Source organism: Hippichthys cyanospilos, chromosome 1, assembly GCF_059441005.1.
Source record: "Hippichthys cyanospilos isolate Australia breed blue-spotted pipefish chromosome 1, RoL_Hcya_1.0, whole genome shotgun sequence".
Taxonomy (NCBI): Eukaryota; Metazoa; Chordata; class Actinopteri; order Syngnathiformes; family Syngnathidae; genus Hippichthys; species Hippichthys cyanospilos.
In genome coordinates, this window is record NC_142369.1 from 5,944,426 (window position 1) to 5,969,002 (window position 24,577).

A 24,577-nucleotide genomic window follows, 5' to 3' on the forward strand; every position below is an offset into this window, starting at 1 on the left:
GTCCGGACACTTAAAAAAAAAAAAAAAAAAACGTGAAAATACGTCCCTGGCATTGAATGAGTTAAACAGAAGGGGTGTGCAGACTTTTTATAATCGTCATATTATTGATGAATGCATGATTATATTTCCTTGTAGGGTACCTGGCAATGCTGTCAACACTAATGCACTAACCATCTTTTTTTTTTAGGGTGCTCTCTTTATGTTACCGATTTGAATCATTTCCTTTCAATATAAATTTTGGCTGATTTGTGTCAATTTTGAAGAATTTCAAATGAACGCCTCTTGCATTGAGGACCCTCTGAGACAACAACAAAATTATATATATAAATATTGGTGCATTGTCCCATTACTCAACACACACATGCACACACTCCCACGTCACACACAACAAACCACAATTCCCAGTGTCCAAATTTTGCTAACTCTTGTCTTTGACTTTTGGTTTCTTTTACTAACAAAAAAAAAATGGAAATTTGTTCCAGTTTGATTGCGTTCATTGGTGCTTTGGTTTGGCCTCTCCAGTTATGATTTCCACTAACACACACTGTGTCATCCACGGAATGTGAACCATTTTTCTTAACCTACGACGTGGCATACTAACAAATGTGTTTTCTTTTTTCCCCCCTTTTCCTTTGTTTTGAACAAAAAAAAAAACATAGTGTTCTTTAGTGTTCTTTATTTCTTGATTTGGATATTAATTCAACCAGTAGGCAAGTCGAGGTATTCTTCCACTTTTTGGGGGCGGGGCTTAAAGTGTGTTTTCCTGAGTTTAAGCTTTTTTTTTTTTCCTTCCCCCCCCTTCCCTTTTTCTCCCATAGCACGCAGGCATCGGACACGCTATGGTAAACAAACTGCATTATATGGTAGTTATCATTCTAACTGTCTTCTAGTTTGGTTTGTCCTTCTGGGTTTTCTTTTCTTTTTTTCCCCCCCCCCTTTCTCTTCTGTTTGCTTTTCAACGTTCAATCAGCCATCAGGTAGCTGCCAAACTCTGCCTCCTTTATATTTTGACACATGTTTTTTGTATTGTTTTTTATTGCCATTCAATACTCCCTACCTTTTCAAATACACATCCAAAGAGGTCTTTCAAAAATTTTGAATGTTTTTTTTTTAAACGTTTTCTTTTCCGCACCCGTTTTTTTTCTTCTTCTTCTTCTTCTTTTATTGTACTTCCCAAACTATCCCTATGAAGAAATAAAGAATTGCATAGTGCGATATATCTCAATCGAGCTTTAGAAAAGTGTTTAGTTTTGGGCTCTTATTTTCAATTACTTTTCCCACTTCTGAGTCTTTTTTTTTTTTTAATTTTTTTTTTTTTTCTCCGAAGAGCAACCCCCGAGACGTGAGCGCACGCAGCAGACTTGTAAGGCGGGTGAACAAACATCCTCTGATGGCGCCTCCAGTGAATGTCAGCATTGCACAAACATTCGCTCACGTTGATATATCCATTTGAAAAATTGCTTTCGACTAGAGCACTGAATTCCACGGCCAGCGATCTATCCGTGTGCCGCGAAAAATTAGCGTAAAATCCAGTGAATAACACAAACCCATGTATAGTATGCCTGCCAAAACAAACACCGAATATATATATTTCTTGGGGTACAAATGACTAATACTAAAACAGCTCTCCAATTTTCTGGTATTCTTTATTATCAGAATGGAATAATAACATTTTCCGTTCCGGGTTTGGGATCGTCGTTCGGCGGGCAATAGAAACCTATGCTAATTAGCTTATCCGTATAAAACCCCAGGTAAAAACATCAAAATTGTATATTCGTATTACAAATGAGTAATAAATTCGTCAAGTAAGTGCTACTGATATATAACATGTGTGTATACAATTAAATAACATTGTGAATAAAAAAATATATAACGGAAAAATTAAATTTGACCTTTGAGTGACGTTGACAATTTACAGCTATAATCCCTCGAAAAGGTAGCCTAGCCTTTTTCGTAATTCTTGAATATTTCCAGCTTCATTTCCATACTAATCGGCTTCTTATTTCTAACTTTAACATCACTAGCAATCTTGGAGGCCATGGCTAGCCAAGTAAAATTTGATTAAATCACTCAAATGCAGTATAAATATGATATTCTAAGCACTCACACTAGGATCAAGTCTTTAGCATATCAGCATTTTAGTCACACCGCTGACCAATAGCAGACCAGCATTGTAGTGACGCATTGCAGCGCAGGCGGTTTGACGCGACCAGAAAATAAGAGCAATTATCTATAAACACCTGAAGAGGGAGGCAAAACAACATAAACACAGACAACACCACAGGTCATGACAGTTGTTGATGCCGTAAAGTGGAAAAAAATGCCATAAAGAGTGGACGAAAAAACTTTGTATTCCACTTCGTAACGTGTAAAAGACACAAGCTAGGGATGTCGTAACCCAGGGGTCCACTGTTTTCTTTAGCAATCTATAGCCACTGCAAAAATAATGTGAAAACATCATTTCTTTCAAAACCCCCGATGTCCTCCTGAGACTCAGCCAATTCGTTTTGTCTCAAAAAGACAACAAAGTGAATTGAATCCCACCCAAACACATGAGACGTTATCGGAAAGGCCGGGGTGTCCTATATGGACTACAATGAGACTTTGTAGGGTCTCTTGAATGACTCATAAAATGAAGACCAAAACAAATGAATAAGATGGATCTCAATAGGATGTGAAAAAATGGGATTTTACCCCGTCGGTCTGAAAATTATTTCGTACAACTAATGGATGAATGCCCATGACAAAGCAGTTTTGCTGCCGTATTCATTTGTTGCCGTAGCTTTTATTAACTAACGTTGAATCGTTAAAAGAATTAAAAGCGTCTGTAAAGTGAAAATTTTTGTCTCGAAACAACTGCCGTTAACGTTACAGCTTGTTTGAGCCATGAAGATATATGTTCTTGCAATTTTAACTGGATTATATGGGTCATAGCGGAGATTTTCCGTGCCGAAACAACAAGGCACTCCAAAGCGTCCATGTTAGTGTGTACCCACTCCTAACTCACTCAACTTTTAACTTTTTTTAAACTTGCTTTGGAATTCTGTTTTTTCACACACTCACAGCTCACAACGAGGCACTCTAAAACAGACACGCAATAATGACCAATGACATTCACTGGGGCTGCCATGAATCAATTTTTTTGGGGGGTTATTTGCTGCAAGATCTGATCTGCGCGCAGGCGAGCCGTCAATACTAACACTAACGTGCACTTCTGCATGACACGCCCCTTTTCTCAAAAACGACCAGATTACATTATGTATATATGTATATGTATATATCATGGCTAACATATATACATGCATATATCAATTCTTCTAATATAATCAATACGGCCACATGACACGTTAGCCTTTCCCCTTTGTGCTGTTTTTTTCTTTTCCTTTTTTTATAATTAACCTACTAAAAACAATAATGACCTCACACATGGAAACAAAAGGAGGAGGGGCTAGGAGCTGGAGGAAAGAAGGAACACATACACACGCACGCAAACACACACACGCAAACACACTGTACAGTGCAGTGCTTCTCAAATCGTGGGGCGGACCCCCATGGGGGGTGCAGATGACCCCTGGGAAAGGGCTTTGTTTTTACCACGTGAAGTGTAATCGCAATAAAAAAAAGTTGTATTTCATGCCCTTTGATGCCCTTTTTTCAGTTTTAGACTAACCTGTAATCTGTATAAAGGCTTTAAAAATGTAGTTAAAAGTTACAGAAAGTTGATTAATGTTGCTATTTTTCCTTTATTAATGTTAAAAGGGATAGTTTTAGGTATACTTTTACAACTTTAATCGATAGTAATCGTTTAGAAACTAAGCTGTAACCTGTATAAACGCTGTAAAATGTGAAAACCGGTTCTTGAAAGTTGATTTCTATTGTTAATATTAAAAAGGATACGATTTAAGGTTACGTCTACCGTTTTTATAGATATCTTATTTATAGTCGACGCGGATAGTGGGGGAGGCGGGTGGGGCAGGTTTTCTCTTTCCCAGGGCGGAGATTGCAAAATATACTGTATTTTCCGCACTATAAGGCGCACCGGACTATAAGGCACACCTTCAATAAGTGGCCTATTTGAAAACTGTTTTCATATATAAGGCACACCACATTATAGGGCACACAGAATAGAAGCTAAAGTAGTGGCTGGGCTTGCATCCAATAGATGGCGCTGCGCTAAAGGGAATTTCATTAAAACAATCACATTTATCAATCAGAAATAAAGAATAAAGATGATTTGTGGAAAGTAATATCTGAATAATGTAGGGAAAAATACATCTTGATTACATTAAAAGTCTTCGTAGATCAATGCCAAAATGAATCAAGGGATTAAAAGGCTATAATTATGATTCAGTTTCATATTAAACTTATTTTTTTAAATCACATTCAAAATTTAAAACAAAAACTTAGAATATATTGCTTTGTTGATTTAAAATTGCACTTTGTTTTACAAAAATTTGCGTTTTTTGTGCCTCGTCCATAGTAAATTTCTTCTTAATTGGAACACATATAGCATATCAAAATTTCAAACAGGGTGTTATACAAATTTCAATTGAAATTTAATTGAATTTAATTGAAAAAAAAAATCATAAATCAAATGCACAGGAAAAAACTGAAGAATTTACATGGCAATGAAGTTATTTGAATTTTTCATCCCCAAAAATGAAAACCTGCGGTTTATGCGCTGTATAAGGCGCACCGGATAATAAGGCGCACGGTCAGATTTTTGAGAAAATCCAAGTTTTTTATGTGCGCCTTATAATGTGGAAAATACGGTAACTGAGAAGCACTAGTAGAGGTTAACAAGTACAGTTTCAAAGTTTGTTCATGAATAAAAAATAATTTGGCGTAATGATGCAATTCACCGGGGAATCCTTCTGCTCCTTGCTCTCTTGTTCCCGTCCTTCTTAAAAAAAATAAAAAAATCTGTTCAAAAAATCCATGACATTTTTCCCCATCCTGTATTCCCTTTGCATGCGTCTACATTATAATGTGCAACCTCACTGTGCTCACCTGTTCCCCTCCAGCCACATTTTTATGCATATTTCCATGTTAAATGCATGGCTTGTGCATTATCTTTGAATGGATTCTTTTCTATATATTTTTTATTATTGAGGTCAAACACCTTGAGTCCAAACATGGCTTTGGTTTGAGCGAAGAATCCGTTTCGAAAAAAAAAAAAAAATAAACCAAAAAAAGTGCTACTAATGTTGTTGCAAGTGTACTAACAACCATTTTTGTGTCTGACTTCCCCTTACTGACCACAGTACTAACCGATTTTGTTCACAACTAAACAAACCCTAACCCGCCCCTGCACTTTTGACCTTTACTAACACACATGTGGAGCTGACACAAACACAAACACAAAAAAAATGAGAATCTGCCAGACATCTAGAAAATCTCCACTCGCTTTATGACTTTTTTGGATTAATAATACTGATATTGAAATGAAAATAACAATATTTGAGAGTTTCTCTACAGATATGCTGCCAGCAAAGGTAAGTTCACTTTCGTTGTATACTCTAAAAACAATTAGGTCAAAAATTATGGGTCAAAAAGAGCTGCCGCAACTTTTTCAGTTACTGATTTGACAAAATATGGGTACGATTTGGGTTGTATGAATACCTAACAATCATCCATGTTTTTGTTGTGGTTTTGTGTGTTCATTATTTTAAACAGATTTTTAAATGGCAAAAAAGGTTAAAATTGGCCAAATTGAACTAAATATGCGTATTTATATTGGTTCCCGATTAACGAGATGAATACGTTAACGGTTGGGAATAGTAACGCAAATTCACCTGTGGGCAATCCAAGCCAACGTTAAATAGCTAATGCGTGTAAAACCCCAGGTAAAACTTCAGCATTATATATATATATATATATATATATATATATATATATATATATATATATATATATATATATATATATATATATATAAAAAGTGCTATCAAAATACTGTAGTAGTAAGTGCTACATACAGTATATATATAATACAGTATACATGTATACAATTAAATAACATCATGAATAAAAAATATAGAATAATTTTATTTACCTTTGAATGGCGGGACAAGCTTGTTATGGTCATAATCCCTAGTGAGGGTAGCCTAGCATAGGCTAAACTAGTTTAGCCTTCTTCGTGTTTCTTGATTATTTCCAGCTTGGTTTCCATATCAATCATCTTTTTACTTCTCTCTTTAACATCACTAGCAATCTTGGGAATCATGGCTAACCCATTCAAGTTTGAATTAAGTACTAAAATACACAATAAATACGTTATTTAAAGCACTTGGACGAGATCCAGTCTTTTTAACCGTGATGCCGAGCATTAGCAGACCAGCATTGTAGTGGCGTAAGTGGTGACGCGTGTATGCTGTAGATGTATGAGCGTGGACACATTAAACATAATGTACAGACACTGACCGCCATGTTGGATGTGTTGCAAGGTGAAAGAAATGGTGTAAAGAGGGGACAAAAAAACGTTGTGGTCCAAGTCACAAGGTAAAAAAAAAAAACGTAAGCCAGGGATGTCGTAGACAGGGGTCCACTGTAATTGGGTTAATATAATAACCCATAAAAGAACACCATAATAGTGTGTGTGGTGGGGGTTAAGGAGGTGTTCTCTATTGGACCCACATATTTTGGGATCAAAAAAATACACCACCAAACTAAACAAAAATGATGGGTCAAAAAGTTGAATCCACTATATAACCATCCATACGTCCCAAAAATACAATACTATAAAACCAAGAGAAACATATTTCATCTATCGTAGTTAAAACCTTAAAATGTGCCGTTTAAGAATAACTAACTAACTTTTCATTAAACAAAAAAAAAGTCCTGTAGAGGGCTTTAAATAATTACTGTTTTTACGTTGGTTTGTGGCTTACTCATTTGATACTTTTATGATTTGGTCCCAAGGTTTTAGGTTTTTCATTTGACCCAATTGGTCCAATGTTTTGGTTGTTTTCCATCAGAGGATTTTTTTTGTTGTCATTTCATACAAAACAACCAAATTATAATGCTGCCTGTCACTTTTGATCCAATTTTTTCGGGTCGGTAGTTTTTGTGTTGTTTATGTGACGAAATTTTATGGTCTAATGAGTAACTCAAAAAAAATTGGGTCAGATTGACCAAAGATGGCTGTCATTTTGACCCATATTTGAGTTATTTTGACTTATCTGTTCTTGAAATGATTTGTATTTTTTTTTCATTGTTTAAGAATGTATTCTGCCCGCTGGCTCCCTCTTCAGGTGTGGAGTTTCATTGACCATCATTTATTGATGTTTTATTTTCAAAACTTGTATTTACTGTTTTCTAATTGTTGGAAAAAAACGACAAGTGACGTCTCTGCACTCTGTTACATTTATTTTGACTGCTGATTGCTTCTTTGTTTTTTTGTTTTGTTTTGTTTTTTAATTGAATTTTCCTCTTTTATGTGGAGACCCTCATAGGTGTCTGGCAGTTTATCAATCAGCGATCCAACCGCAAACATGACAACACAATATGCACCTCAGGAGTCAAGCTCAACATTTCACTGCAGGCTTCAAAAAAAGCCACATAGGAGGAGAAAAAAACAAAAAAAAAACGCCCCTGGCCCCCACCCGCACGCTCCCAATACACAAGTCGCCAGGGGGAACAACAACAGACATAAAAATGAGTTGCTCTGTTTAGAAGGTACAACAACAACAAGAGAAATGTGACCTTCAGCTGACAACGACGTGTACAGTGCAGTAACAACCACAAAGAAAAAAGAAATAAATACTGTACAGTAAAAAAAAAAGGGAAATAACAGCACAACAGTATTTGTGCATTACAAAGAAGCGGTTGGTAAATCGAATCCCTTACAAGGTGTTAGGGGAAGTAATCTGCTTTTTTGCTCCGTCAGCATTAAAAATTGGAACCCGCAATGTGCAAACATGCATGAAAGAAACTATAAATATAAAATAAGAATCAAGTGTATGTAATACAAAGAGTACTGCACTCAAAAGGAGAGCGGACACAAAACCAAAAACAAGCATGTGCCAGCGCACAAGGCACATAGCGGGCGCTCAAGTTTTTGCCCCCCATTTTTCGTCTCTAATTTCTCGTCTATTCCGTGTCCCCACCCCGACCCTCTCTTTATGTGTTCTGCCGCCGCGACTGTTGCCAGGTTACCATTTCGGTGGACGGCATCCTGACCACCACCGGCTACACGCAGGAGGACTACACCATGCTGGGCTCCGACGACTTCTTCTACATCGGCGGGAGCCCCAACACGGCCGACCTGCCGGGATCGCCCGTCAGCAACAACTTCATGGGATGCCTCAAAGACGTGAGTCCCGAACGCAGCCGGTGAAAAGAATTCATGTCGACCCTTGTGTGGTATTTGACCATTTTGGGTCATTTACTTCCATATCATTCTAGAATTATTTTCGCCACACTTCTGGTTGTGTGATGACCAAACGGTCACACCATGTTGAGCTTTGACATGTTGTCATCATCTGGGTGAAATTTCAGCTCCTTTTTTCTTGTTTGCTTCTTTTTTCTTGCTTGCTTCTGTTTTCTTTTGTGCTATTTTTTATTGTTTGCTTCTTGCGTGCTCTTTTTTTTATTGTTTGCTTCCTTCTGGTGGAATGTTTTTGTTCGCAATTACCTTCTTTTATTTATTTATTTTTTTGCTTAGTTTTTTGTTGTGTGGGTGATTTGCATTTCAGAGCCACCATACTAATCCTCTTCCATATAGTCCCAACCAACATATACACTCTACCTATCAAAAGTGTATAGTGTATAAATTGTATTCCCAGTTAGTTTGCTAGCTTAGCTGCTTTAGAGCGCCTCGTTGTCTTCTCCCGGTGCGTGTACACCATCCACAGAAAGGTTTGAGAGCAAGAACGGGTATGTGTGTATCTATTTGTCTGTATCTGGTACATGCAGCTTCCACTTCAACCTGTGGGCCTGGAAGGGGGCTCCTCCCACCTGTGGTCCCTTCTGGAGGTTTCTGATTTTCCCTTAATTGGGGTTTTTGAGTTTTTCACTTGAGGAAAGTTTTTTCACTTACACTGAGAGGATGTCTCTGTATGACTTCTTTTTTCGAAAGAAGTCTGCACATGACCTCTTTTCATCTGTGAAGCCCTCTGAGACTTCGGTGATTTAGGGCTATACAAATCAAATTTGATTTGATAAATTTGATTTAACCATCTGTAGTATTTTGATCATTTTTGGGACATTTTCCCCAACGTAATTATGGCAATTTTTAGCTAAGTGATGACACACTCCTGGTAGTATTTTAACTAAGTGGTCATGCCATGTTCAACATTTACGTGTGGTCACCATTTGGGTGAAATTTCAGCTCCCTTGAGTCTTCTTCTGATGTTCAAAGATTAAAAGGTTTAGAAGGAATATCGCGCGAGTTAAAATCTGACTTAAGTTTAGAGTGCCTCATTGTCCCCCATGAGTGGGATTTTTTTTTTTTTTTAATTAAAGCAATCCTTCACCAATAGTGGGGTGGGCCCGCCTGCGGGGGGGGGGGGGGGGGGGGGGGGGTGCCAGGGGTGGCGTGGATGACCACAACGAAAACAACTTTGAAGTTAACATTTAGGCTAAAATGTTAGGCTAAAATGTTTTCTTGAAATTTTCTTCATGTTGCTTTGCTTTCTTTTGTTAATGTTAAAGAAAAAAAATTGTACACTTAAATATTTTTTTCATACATAATGACCTTGTTTACAGTCACCGTAGCAACTGGGGGTGCAGGAAATGTGTCTCTTTTCTAAGGGGGGCTTTGCAAAAAATAATTGAGAAGCACGGAATTAATCCACACGGTGAATCCTCAACCAACTGACGGTTAAGTGCGACAGGAAGTTGCACGTCAATAAACCCGTGCAGAGGAATATCAAGTATTTTTTTTTCCCCCTTTCTCGCTTTTTACATCTGTGTTTAACAAGCTATCAAGAGGCACAATCAAAGTTGAAAGTATTATGCCCTTGTAAAGGTAATGACTTGTGTAGAGGCGCGGCAACATGGTGCCGCCGCATTTTCTCATAAAGCCGCGCTGATTGAATAAGTAATTACTTTTGCAATCACTTTTAATGAATCTCGCCGTAATCGCCCCCCCTAACTTAATTATGCTCGAAGGAAGACGCTTTTTAGCATTTGGCTTGCTCATCGTAGGGAGCTCCCCCCTAGGGGGCGCTGTGGAGTCGTGAATGGAGACAAAGGAATGTTAATAAAGTTTCTTTTAAATATGCAAAGTGGGAAACATTTTGTCGTAGGAAACGAGTTTAGCAGCAATGAGCAATGGCAACGGAAACGTGGAGTATTGAAGCTGCATGTTCAACTCGAGTGTTTTTTCAATTATTTTTTCATATGTTTAGTTCATTTATTTATTATCATTACTTATTATTAATTTATTATCGTGTCATTATTACTTAGTTATTTATTATCATTATTATTATTATCATACTAACTGTATCTATTTTGTATTTTTGGTATAAACATATATATATATATATATATATATATATATATATATATATATATATATATATATATATATATATATTAGGGCTGAGGCAAAATAATAATCACGATTATTTTGGTCAATATTGAAATCACTCACAATTTTTTTTTTCTTTCATTGCATTTTTACCATGCTTGACGTTTTAATTAGTTATGTTTGTTTTAAATTTATCATACTTTTTTGCATAACATTTTTGCATAGTTTTTGTTCCTATAGTCTATCATTTTTAGTGACAGGTTTTATTGACATTTTTTCAAAGTGTATTTGTTTATCATGTTTTTTTCACGTATTTTTGTTTTACTAACTATGTTCATTTATATTTTTTCTATTTTTTAAATATATTTTGTGTATACTTGTTTTTACCTTTGTTTTTCAATAATATAATATTTGTTGTATTTTTATTGTTATTGTTGACATTACGTATGTGTTTTTGTCTATAAAATATGCTTTGGGTTAATCATCCAATTTTGGTGATAGCAAGGCCAGGCTAGTTTTTTTTTTGTTGTTGTTTTTATGAAATTAAAGAATCAATGGGAAAAGAGGGAGCTGGGAGCTGAAATTTCCATCAGATAATAAAAACATGTAAAATTTCAAAATGCAACGGTTCTAACATTTCTATGTGATTGCAGTTGGACGTGCGATAGTTTTGGTACAAAAATAACCATTGTCCAAATTTTGGACCCATATAAAACAATTTCGTAATTTCGTAATACAAGACGACTGGTATCGCTAAATGGAAAATTATTGAACATCCCTAGTTGAAACACAAACCTTCCATCGGAGTTGGCTGTCCGTGAGCTCAACATCTTGGCATCAGTCACGCCGTGTGTGTGTGTGTGTGTGTGCGTGTGTGTGTGCGTGTGTGTGTGTGTGTGTAGGGGTGGTGCGGGTGTTTCAGCCGGGCTTATCGGCAGCTCCGGCCCGTGGCGTGGCTTTCATGCAAGCGCCGTGGTCAAACGCCTTTGACACGCTTGGACGGCGCCCTGCAGGCTGCAAAGGTCCAAAAAAACAGGAGGGCACTTTCATGTGTGTCCGTCTAGTGTGTGTGTGTGTGTGAGACACAACGCGTGACCTCATAATGTGCATCGATGGCTTTGAGAGCGTGAAGATAAGCGGCGGCCACGCTCAGTCTTCATGCTTGTGATCAGCCTCCAACGTAATGGAAGTGACGGACGCACCCCGGTGTGCGTTTGGTGCCGTGAAACACATTTTTCTCTTTTTGGCCGCCATCTGCCGCAGCCGCCGCCCACCCGCCCGAGACGGCGACCTTGCTATCTCTCACCGCGCACCCTTTCGCGCTTTCCGAGCGCACCCGGCTCCCCATCGCTCATCGTTTGCCTTTCTCGGGGCCACTTTTGTGTAATTAAGTCGACGGTATGAGCGCCGCCGCCGCCGCTATGCCAGCTTTGCCATCCTGGCGGCGGCCTAAATTAAAAATTGATTTCTTTGACTGATTTCTCACACCGGGTGAATTTGCTCAACTCCCCGACTGCCTCCACCCCGCCCGTCCCACTTCATATTGACGTTTTGATGACAGCCTCCTCCCTTTTTTGGGGGGGAAAGCCAGTGTGCGATAACATCTTTTTAGCTTTATGCTCACTCATGCCCTCTCCGGATCATCAATCCTCAGTTTGTCATTCTTTTCACTTGTTGGACTCCTTATTAGGTACTGCAGAGATCCGTTCCGGATTTGGGGTCGTAAGGCGAAATCGTCCTACGGCGGACAATAGAAACTTATGGTAATTAGCTAATGCGTATCAAACCCCGGGTAAAAACATCAAAATTGGATATACATACTTAAAACTAGTAATAAAATAGTAGAGTAAGTGATACTTATAAATAATATACATGAATACAATTTAATAACAACATAAATGAAAAACTATACAAAGGAAAAATGAAATTTTATTTACCTTTGAGTAACATTGACTTGAGCTATTTACGGCCATAATCCCTAGTGATTGTAGCGTAGCGTAGCCTGGACCTAGCTACATGGTCCAAAATTTGAATAATGATTATATTTGTACACAAAATCTCGCACGTCCAGCTGCAGTAACATAGAAATGTCAAAATCATTGCATTATGAAATTTTTACATGTTTTAATCATCTGCCGGAAATTTCAGCTCCCTCGTGTTTTTCCCATTGATTCATTTATGGTATCATCAAATAAAATCAAAAGAATTTCCATAATTTGCAACATAATGCCACAAGGGTTAAACCCCTTGTGTAGAATTTCATCCAATCTTCACGTCAAAACGGAAAGCATCGTGAGAAGACACGAGGGAGCTGAAATTTCACCCAGACGATGGCGATTTATCATGACACGACCACTCAGTTATCACACTACCAGCAATGTGCCATCCCTCGACTAAAACACTGCCAGAATGATGTGGAAAAATGATGGAAATACCGCACAAAGGTTAAAGAAGCAAAAGTCTCATTCTGATCAAGTTTTATATCAGGTCGCGAGTATTTTTTTGTACGTATTTTTAACCCCTTAAAAATCCCTAAACATTTAACGAAAGTCAACCTTTTCAACTTCAGAGCTCCAGCAGCTGCATAAAACAGATGCAGCGCGCCTCCTAGCCTATCGCGCGTGTGTTGCGGGAGCGTGAAGCAGCTCGGGAGGAAAAAAAGCAAAACAAAACACACACGTGCAAAATGCGCCTCGCGCCATTACCTGGAGGACAGGCGGCGCCCGTGAACGCTGTCTGGAAGGTGTTCAAAAAACACAAGAAAACAACAAGAAGCAGGGATAATTTACTTTGCCCGTGGCTGGGAATGTATGATTGAATGCAAAGACACAATTTGAGTGGGAACAATAGAGGCTCCTTTCATCAAAGGATGCCTGCGTCAAGGCTGCGGGCAACATTTGGAGAACGTCACCCACCGTGTGTCTGCGGCTCCCTCCAAGCCTATTATGACTGGCGCGCTGACATTCCTGAGCTGTTTTCTTTCTTCCTCCTGCGCTCGTGTGCTTATTGTCGTCGTTATTGGGCAGGCCCCCGAGCTACGCTGACATCCCGAGTGGGAGTCGTCCAAAGCGTGAAGGGCGTTCTCTGCAAGGCGCTTGGCAAAATTGGAGCATTTTGTGGATTTTCGCTGCTGGAGTTTGAGCCTGCTGCATTTGAATCTTTTGTGATATGTTCTCCACAAGGTCAGATTTTAGTGATGCCGGGAACCGGTTATGCAATAATGGCCTCCCTTTCCATTGTTTGGGAGTCCAAAATAGTTATTTGAGAGACAAGCTTGAGTGAAGTTGTTACGGCATTGTTTTCAACAAAAGAAGCGAGCAGACTGAACCACCGTGCGAGTCCATCCGAGTTCACGCGCAAGAATATTGCCAAAATGGGGAAGGTATTCCATTTGACTAATAATTGCCGTCTTTTGACATATACACCTGATCTTAAATTTCATGGAGCACGGATGTAGCACTTTGGCTATTTATGGCGCAATTTTCTGTATTTATGGCAAAATAAACTCGAGCTGCATCAAGGGGAGAGAGAAACGTTTTACTTGCCTTCACCTCACCCTGGTGCTGCATTCACTGACTGCCCACAATAACCCGCAAAAAATATATAACTTATGGATATGAAAAAATATTATGAAGGCATTAGAAAGATGAGCTTCATTCTGTTTTCTTTTGTTTTGACATTGTTGCCAAAGTGACGGTGCGCCTTTAACACGGTAACATAGAAAATACCAGAATTTGACCCCAAAATTAAGGGTGTGCCCCATACACTTAAAGTTAGGCAGCGATATATATATATATATATATATATATATATATATATATATATATATATATATATATATATATATATACATGCATTCAATACATCATATCTATACTCATGCTCTTTCGTTCAAGGTGGTGTACAAGAACAACGACTTCAAGCTGGAACTTTCTCGGCTGGCCATCCAGCGTGACCCTAAAATCAGCCTAAACGGTGACCTGGTGTTCCGCTGCGAGGACGTGGCGGCCCTGGACCCGGTCACCTTCGAGACCCCCGAGTCCTTCATCTCGTTACCCAAGTGGAACACCAAAAAAACGGGCTCCGTCTCTTTCGACTTCCGCACCACGGAGCCCAGCGGCCTTCTGCTCTTCAGCCACGGCCGCCCTCAGGCTCCCAAAGAGCAGAAGCCCGGGAGGGAACTCAAGACCGATTATTTTGCCTTGGAGCTGCTGGACGGCTATTTGTACTTGCTGATCGACATGGGCTCTGGAAAAACCAAGCTGAAGGCCAGCAACAAGAAGGTCAACGATGGGGAATGGTGTCATGTGGACTTCCAGAGGGAAGGAAGGAAAGGTAAGGAGGATCGTCTTTTAACAACAGTCATTTTTAACTCATTCAACGCTAGGGATGTATTTGCATGTTTTTTTATGATCTAAAAGAATCAATGGGGAAAAAAAGGGAGCAGGGAGCTGAAATTTCCACTAGATGATTAAAAGACGTCAAATTTCTAAATGCAACGGTTCTGACAGGTCTTTGTTATTGCAGCTGGACGTGCGATAGTTTGTGTGCAAAAATAATCATTGTCCAAATTTTGGACCATATAAAACAATTACAATTTTTGAGATGCATTTTAATAGGATTCATGACATTGATTTTCCTGCGATTTTTGCAACATTCCCTTGAGTGGCGCTCAAACTACGTCAGCAAACAGAAATTTTTTTGTTGACTTGTTTTACTTTAAGACAGTAGGTGGCGGTAGAGACCAGTTAATCGCTTAAAGCAGTGCTTCTCAAATAGTGGGGCGGGCCCCCCCTGGGGGGGCGCGGATGATCCCAGGAAAAAGGCTTTATTTTTGTCATATGGAATGTAGTTGCAATAAAGTAATAATTTTCATCATTTTCTTTTAGTTTCAGGCACTTTGGTGCACTTGCGTCTTTTTTTCAGTTTTAGACTAAGCTATAACTCGTAGAAACGCAATAAAAATAATTAACAGTTGTTGAAAGTTGATTTATATTGCGTTTTTCTGTTAATGTTAAAAAGGATGAAAGGCGGGGGGGTGCGAAAAGTTTTCTCTTTTCTAGGGGGGGCCTGGCAAAATATAGTTGAGAAACTCTGCCTTAAAGTGTCATCATCACTTCACCGGCTACAAGGACAATTTTTTGTGGGTGTTGATAAATTTAACTTACATATGTATGGATAGAACTGATGTCACTGAATTTAAGTGGTGAAGAAAAAAAAAAATCATAAATAACTTTAATTATGACACCATTAAGAGCATTTACAAAATTAAGAAAAAGGACACAATGTGTTTAGTTTGCAAAGTATGTGCACAAGGGTTAAGGATATAAGCTTATGCTATAGCTTAATGTGTAATTACTTGCTTACAACTACTGTAGATTGTACTTAAAGGTAAAAACTCAGAACAATCAGCAAATTTCGTCCGTTTGTCCGATTATTTTCGTACAATGTTTGAAGGGCCATACGGTCGATATAATAGGCCAGCTGATTTATCGGTCGGGCCTTTTTAAAACCGATGTTTTTTTTATTTTTGTAAGGGTATGTATGTCATCAGCGTAGGTCGGAGGCATATAAAATCTCGCCTGTTAAAATGTGTTTGTTTCCGCGACTTGAGCCGGTCTTCCGAGGCCCGGCGCCGTCTGTGCGCGCAAATGGGAACATCTGCACGTGTGACTGATGAACAACGTGCATGTGGTCTCTTTTTTTTTTTTCTAATGGCGCGCTGTAAACGAGAAAGCGCGTGACGAAGCGCGCGCGTCTGTCGCCATGTGATCTCGCTGCTGCTCCGGCTGTAATTGGCTTTTAATAGAAAATGAAGACAGAGCCGTTAATCACAGAAAGAGCTGGAAAAGGGGGGGTCGGGGAGCGGGGGGGGGGGGTCTATGCCGGCTCCCTGCTGCATTCCGCTTTCTTTCTCCTCCATTTAGCTTGCGAGCAACGCATTAGACAGATGCGCCCTCTCCCGCATCACGTTTGAGCAAAAGCCCATTTCATCCGGTTTCAGGGTCCATCTCGGTCAACAGCCGCAGTATGCCCTTCAGCTCCCCGGAGGGCAGCGAGATCTTGGACCTGGACAGCGACATGTACCTGGGCGGCCTCCCCGAGTCCAAGACGGAGCTGATCCTGCCGCCCGAGGTGTGGACGGCGCTGCTCAACTACGGCTACGTGGGCTGCGTCCGCGACCTCTTCATCGACGGCAAGAGCCGCGACGTTCGGCGCCTGGCCGAGATCCAGAGCGCGTTGGGCGTCAGCAGCTTCTGCACGCGTGAGCTGCAGAAGCGTTGCAGCAGCACCCCCTGCGGCAACGGCGCCTTGTGCAAAGAGGGATGGAACCGTTACATATGCGATTGCACAAGCACCGGCTTCCTGGGGACCAACTGTGACATAGGTGTGTTCCAAAAACATTGAAACCGACTCGAACCGCATTCATTTGAGCAGAGAGGGGAGCCATGAGCAGTTACTCGTAAAGCGGGATGCCCTTTTAGAATCCGGATTACGGACTTTTTTTAGCTAATGGCTCACCATCAAAGAAAAGTTTGAGATATCCTATTTTTTTATCGTTGAGCAGAGAGGGGAGCGGTGAGCAGTTACGCATGGAGAACGATGCCCTATTCGAGCTTTATTTCCTTTTTTTTTTATCTCTTGCTACAAAACTAAACAAAAAATGTCCAAAAATATATACCCAAAAAGGGCAGCAAATATATTTTTCAATGAGGCAATGGTACGATTATCAAGGTCCGTCAGGTGAGGTGGTAATTATGTAAAATTCAAAATAGACATAGGCCAGTGCGCAGTCTCACACTGACAAACATGCCTTATTCGAACCTTAATTCGTTTTTATCTGCTGGCACAAAACCATAGAAAAATGCCACAAAAAATATACATAGCCTCATAGAAATCCTATAAAAATCCTAAAAATATATATCATAGCATATATTGTTTATAAGTCAAGGATCCTTGGATAATGAGTTAAAAAAATTCCCACTTACATAGATTAGGTTACAGGGCCTGGGATTATTTGCCCCATTCATAGTTTCTAAAAATAATATTTAGAATATAAACGTGCCAGAGAAGTGAAAATCACCAAACACCTACAATACATACACACATATATATATATATATATATATATATATATATATATATATATATATATATATATATATATATATATATATATATATATATATATATATATATATGCCTCTTTTATCTACAAAAACTGTAAAAATAACAAATAGCAAAAGTAACTATGCTGTTCATTTATATATTTATGAAATATAAATATTTATTATGTCCTCATTTGTGACTTTTGAAGAATTTTCCATTGTAGGAGTCCAGCTAAGCCAATCTTCGAAGTCATTGAAAGACTTGCAAATGTCATAAATTGGCTGCTAGCCCCACCCGGTGGTTTTGAGATGTCAAAACAAATAGATCTATTGTGCCCCGTTTGCCGTTGAAAGGATTAATGCAAAAATCAGGGGGAAGGCATATTAAATAAAACATAGGGTTTTCAATATGTCCAAAATTGACAACATTTCCAATTTTGAATGGCAGTAAATGAGCCTGACATGGGCTAAATTTGACACTTATAGGGTGTACCTCTGGACCTCCCGTTCGCAAGCATTTAGAAGGGACGGCAGCTTGGCATATTGAAAGTCATCATGTTTTGACTATCTATGAAATATTTTAGCCTCCTAGTGTTATTTTTTTTTATATGCTTTTCCTTTGCAATCACACACAAAAACATCAAAAAGCCCATGTTTGGTCAAGATCTACCTCAGGTAGTGACAAAGGTCAGTCACTGTTATATACAGTATAATATTCCTGTGTATGTTATGAGTATATTTGTACTCATTGAAAGCGACGGTAGATTTAATTACCATGTATGTATTTTACTGTCTAATTTTAAACTGAATATGGAGGGCTGGGGAAATAAATGGCTGGCATATCGCCCCGGGGACTGAAGTGGAAGTTCAATTAGAGTGAAATTTTTCAAGTTATTTACCTTTGATCTCCGTCTTTATTGATAGCTCACGATATATATGTAACCAAGCATTTGGTCCAATCAGTAGCGATATGTGTGGGTTGAGCAAGATATAGTTTCATGTCAGGATGAAATGTCTTCATCTTTGCAGGGATGGTTTTTCTCTTTTGTTAGGGTTTACTGCACTCCAGTGGTTGTATATGGTACTGCAGGTTCAAATACGCTCTCGAAACTCAGGGATGCCCAAATCTTTTTTCTCAAGGGTCGCATACAGGAAAATTAAAAGAGGAAAATATGGAAAATAGCCCCCTGCAGTAGAGGTGCGTTAATAGTTGACAAGTAATTGATATTTAAATTATTTCTCCTTGTATTTATTTTGATAAACCGTTACTTGTCAAGTATTGATGCACCACTACTGCATAGTAAAAAAATACATTTTAAAAGTTTTTGTTTCAATTAGAGAGCCTTAAACAGAGTAATTACATTTATATTCACTTAAATATGGAAAGACGATTTCATATCTGAGATGAAAGTATAATTTGTCCGCGCAAGGAATGAAGGAATGATATAAAGACGCGCCACATGTTTATTTATTTATTTATTTTACTTTAACTAATTAAACACAGTAAAAATCCATCAATCAAGGAATTACAGTTTCAATGGTGTTAAAGTTGATTAGGTAAATCTGGATGTTTTTTCACACTGTAACAGCATTTATTATCAAACCTTTATATTACTTTTTTTTTTTTAAATATTGCATTGCCTGCCATGTAAAAATGTATCTTAGGGCATATGATGCAAAACTATAGATGGCGGGCTACAAATACCCTCGGGGCCATAGTTTGGATACTATTACTTTAAATGCTACGTTATAAATATGTTTTGCTCCATTTAGCATGAAGGCAGTGCCAGTTTATATTATCTCTTCCAGTGCCAAGCGTTTTTGGGAAATGAAACCGCTAGACCTCTAGAGGGCCAACATTTTTTGCATTTTCACTCACCTTTCAAAGCCAAAAGAATATTGTGTGTAAATATGGGCGCTGTTATTGAAAGATTGACTTCCATTCTTCAGTTACACTTGCATGTGGGTAACAGTTGTGTTGTAAGTGTGGAAACACTGCCATCCAGCGGTCACAGTTATCACTACAGTGCTCAATTGGTGTTTATTTGGTTCTTCAAGGGTTCCTGCTACTCTCCATTAAAAAAAAAAAGAATTCGACCAGATTTTTATTATTTCTTTATTATTGTTATTACTATTTTTATTTGGTTCTTCAAGGGTTCCTGCTCCTCTCCATAAAAAAAAAGAAAAACGAATTTGACCAAATTTTTATTTCTTTATTTTTGTTATTACTATTTAAAAAAAAACGAGAATTCTCGTCCTTGGCACTGAATGAATTACTTTCTTTTCTCATTTGTAAAATTTTTCACTTTTTTTTTTCTTCTCCAAACAGAAGCGACGGTGCTGAGCTACGACGGCAGTATGTACCTGAAGATCATCATGCCCGTCACCATGCACACGGAGGCGGAGGACGTAGCGGTGCGTTTCATGTCCCAGCGTGCCTACGGCCTTCTGGTGGCCAGCACCTCCAAGGAGTCGGCCGACACGCTGCGGCTGGAGCTGGACGGCGGCCGCGTCAAGCTCACCGTCAACCTCGGTACGCCGCCGCCGCCGCCGCCATCCGTGTCCGTCGAGCTCGCCATCCTGCCGGCCCTCATGTTCTCATTTTCACACTGAAATCATCTTTTTATTTCTTTCACCTTTCCGTTGAGGAAATAAAGTCCTCCGAGTGGCCGCTAGAGGGCGACAAAAGCGAAGCCACTTTCAGCTCTTTTCTTTCATCGCATCCATTTTATAGATGCCACTAGGCTCCTCCCAAACCCCACCCACGGAACTTTTCATCCCTTCAATGGCTTGGTGTTTCTGCGGCCTCGGATCAAACGGTTTGGGAGACCTGCTCACAGCTCCATAACTTCCAAGTATTGCTCTCAAATGATAGATCATGTCTTAAAAAGGTAGTAGCTCTGAAAATATGAAATCTGAATGCGGCCTTTAAGTTTCTTGAGTTAGGCCACGCCCTCTCCGCTGTGACGCCGGTCCCCGGCTGTTTGTGTCCACTATTCTGTCGCGGTTGACAGCTCGAGACCACAACTCAGCTGCTCTCACCTGCACGCAGTTTGTTGATGCTATATTTGTTTAACGCTTTCACTCCCAAGAACGTTTTTAGACGTTTTTTTTCTGTGTTGAGCCTGAGGAGGCTCTAAAATAGGCCATTACAGAATGAGTTCATTGAAATTTACATTTAAATACAATATTTTTTTTGATTTTTGATTTTTTTTTTGGGTCATGTGCGTGCAGCAGGAATGAAGTAGCTGGGATGTGCAGATCACCCTTTCTTCTCACTGCTTGTTTTGGGTCTCTGGCGTTCCAAATGTGCCGCAGGAGGCAAGTGCACCACGCGTTTTTTTTTTTTACATTTAGACGAATGACTCAGTCAGAATACGCCTAATAAACCTCAAGCAACGTGATTTGATTTCATAGCCCCATTTAAATGCATCGCGCATAACAGTTAAATACGGATCTGAATAAAGGATGGAAAACTGACATTTATGATGCATTCAAACGTATAAAATATGATAACTAAAAAGTCATTGGATGATATAATCTCAAACTGAGCTGTACTGTACAGCTGTACTGAGCTGTGTGTGTGTGTGTGTGTATATATATATATACATATATATATATATATATATATATATATATATATATATATATATATATATATATATATATATATATATATATATATATATACACACATATATATATATATATGTACACATATATTGGCTGCCACGATTAACTAAACTGATCTTTTGCGATGTTAACATTTAAATAGCTGGCTTTACATGTCAAATCCAGCACTTTATCATTCTACCATTAGGGGGCAATGTTTCATACATGTTGGGGTGACACGTCTCTGCTTTTTTCTCACCCTAATACATTATTTACCAGTGTGAAATGGTGTTGAGTTTCTCACCTGTTTCCTAAAATATACAATGCTAGCTCTAAATTGAGACCCAAAATTAGAATGAATTCGGTTTGAAATGACTGAAAATGACTACAATTGATTACAATTTGTACAGAAGTAAATAATCTACTTGGTTCTAACTAGACTTCATTTCTTTTCATTGGTTTGCACTCAGCAAGTAAGTTTGTAGTCTGCCCCTGTGTGCCATGTTTGTCATGTCTTGGGTGAATTTCTTTAAATTATTATTCACTTTATTAATTTTAGTGTATTTTTTTTGTAAGTTTCAATCCTCAAAGCCTTGTTTATATACTGCATGTTTAAAAAAAGGGCAATGAATACACGTTTGACTAAACATGATGAATAATGATTATTATTTTGGCCATAATATTGCAGCCCTAATATATATATATATATATATATATATATATATATATATTTGTACACCGTATTCAGGCCGGTCAGTTGATTGTAATGTAATCGATCATTGCGGAAACAAGGCCAGCCGACTCTGACCAACTTGGTGCAATATTGCCTTGTGCTGCACTGAAGGCCAGAAACAATGAGTGGGCTGAATGGGGGGCTGATAAAGTGAAAGGGTGATCCTGACTCAGAGCTGTCCCCGGATGGTGGCCCCAGAGCAATACTTGCTTGTCTGCAGAATGTACCTTGAAGGATGTAAAATGTCTTTCTCTCTCTGTCTCTGTCTCTGTCTCTCTCTCTCTCTCTCTCTCTCTCGCTCTTTTGATTTGATCTCACCATTGCGCTCTCTCTTCCCGCCAGATTGTATCAGGATAGACTGTAGCCTCAGTAAGTTGTTCTATCCATTTTTATAACTCAAATGTATCATCATATCTAAATTCAGTGCAGTGGCCCTTTTCTGCTCCCCCTTGATCTCATTATCAGTGACGCCTCATTATACCACACCCACCCAATTATTCTGCAGATTTTCTTCTTAACTGCATATATTTTCTATTATACTGTAGATATAAAAGTCTAATATTCATCTTTCAAATTAATTCAAATCTCCCATCCCTCAATGTATCAGAAAAGGGCAACTTGACACGGCCATGCAAAATGCAACACACACGCAAACTGCTAAATGATTTTCCAGGCATTTTCTCACGGACGGGATTATTGCTTTTTTTGTTTAGTGTTTTATTTTATATGGCATTGCCTAGCAGGTAAGTGGTGGCCAGTTTGGTGACAAAAGACAGAGAAAACAAAAAACAACTTGTCACTTTTTGTTTTTCGACATAAATAATGGCGGTTTGTTGAGGGGCTGAAATGCAATTCTCAGAGGATGCAGCACTCACTTTGGCCGCTAGATGTCAGGCAATGACAGAAAACACCTTGTACAGTGTTTGCGTCAACACAAACCACTTGCGCAAAAGTATTGGGACAATCTGTTCGCTAAATATCACCGAGACGTCGCATATTTGGTTTGTGTCCGAGGCTGTGTCCATTTTGTGTCAGCAAAGTGAATTACATCCCACCCAAACACCATTGGGGGGGCCGGAATGTACGCTACCACAAAAAAAAAAAAAACATAAATATGCCATCCGTGTCTGATTTATTAAATTTAAGACCCTTTCAGACTTCATTTGTATTTGTCCACCAAATAATAAATGATTAAATAAATAAGTAAACCTAAAGTGTCCTCTTTTCTATCAATTGTATTCTCTATTGTATCATAGAAAAAAGAAATGACTATTTTCAATAAATATTTTTTTCCAAAAATAAATTGTATTAAGTGTCAGACCTGTTCTCAAATATATATATATATAAAAATATTTGGCCACAGAAAAAATATTAAACACAAAGCATAATTTTGGGGATTTGTAGTCGAGATCCCTTCACAAAAAATAAACCTTAACTTAATAATAAACTAATAATAATAACTAATAATAAAAATAAACTTTAACTTAATGTATTAATAAATATATGTCCACAACAAATAATCAACATAAAGTATCAGACCTGTTCTAAAAAAATAATTATAAATAAATATTAGTGCACAAAAAATATTTAATTAAGTGCCCTGTTTTGGGATTACAGTAGAGATCTCTTCACAAAAATAAATAATTAACAATTAATAATAAAAAAAATCCACAAAAAATAATTAATATAAAGTGCCATACATGTTCTCAAAAATATATACAGTATAAATAAATGTTTGCTCACAGAAAAATATGAAATATAAAACATAATTTTTTGGCTTTACTGTAGAGATCACTTCACAAAAAATACATCTTTAACTTAATTGTTAATAAATATTCGTCCGTGAAAAAAATCAAAATAAAATGTTGGACCTTTTCTCAAAAATAAATAATTATAAATACATGTGTGGCCACAGAAAAATATTCAACTTTTGGGATCATCGCAGAGATGTGTTCACAAAAATAAATTATTAACTCGACAGGTGACGAGAGGCGACACGTGACAAATTGGGTTCAACCAATTTAATACGGGGGAGAATCTGTCTTTTTACCATAATGAAATTGAATAACCTACTCACCATCCAATTTGTTTTATGAGCCTAAATTTTCCTGAAACAATGAAGTAATTCAATAATTATTTTTAAGGGAATTTTGCATGTTTGTTGCAAACACCTGAACATCATTGAAAAAACCAGGATGTCCTCTCCTGAGTGCACTAGGACTTAGAAGAGTATCTCAAATGACTCGAAAGATACAGACAAAAAAAAAAAAAGAATTAGCTGTGTCCCAGCAGGATATAAAGACTTGACCCAGAATCACCATTTTGCAAATGACATTTCATTTATTTATACGAGAGAGTAGATGATGTTATGTTTTTCCGAGCTTGACCAAGCGCCATGTTGCGCTCAGTCAGTCATGCACTAAATAAGAAATGTGTGTGAGAAAGGACTTTGGACATGCAGCCCTCGTGTGGCTGCTACAAAATAAATCTCCTCAAAAGACCTCAATTCCGAGTCGGGTCGGGTCAGGGCATGATGGTATCTGTTTGGTGAGTGCTGTGACATCCGGCTGCTGTGTGGCCTCAAATTTTGTATGCCCTAGTTTTTGCACAATGATGTTTGTTTTGTTGTTGTTGTTTTTTTTTTGTTAT

General features: G+C 38.4%; 1 protein-coding gene across 6 annotated transcripts in view; it reads left to right on the forward strand.

Annotated features, from left to right (window-relative positions):
• nrxn2b (neurexin 2b) overlaps positions 1-24,577 on the forward strand; it is a 444,830-nt gene that overhangs the window by 181,189 nt on the left and 239,064 nt on the right. For 4 of the 6 annotated variants that reach the window (XM_088405168.1, XM_088405575.1, XM_088405495.1 and 1 more), the window contains 6 exons: positions 819-842; positions 8,153-8,314; positions 14,371-14,809; positions 16,479-16,862; positions 19,913-20,116; positions 22,271-22,297. In XM_088405168.1, coding sequence (XP_088261294.1) covers positions 819-842; positions 8,153-8,314; positions 14,371-14,809; positions 16,479-16,862; positions 19,913-20,116; positions 22,271-22,297 — 1,240 coding nt within the window. The remainder of the gene's footprint in view (positions 1-818; positions 843-8,152; positions 8,315-14,370; positions 14,810-16,478; positions 16,863-19,912; positions 20,117-22,270; positions 22,298-24,577) is intronic. The other 2 variants (XM_088405321.1, XM_088405246.1) reach the window with 2 other exon arrangements.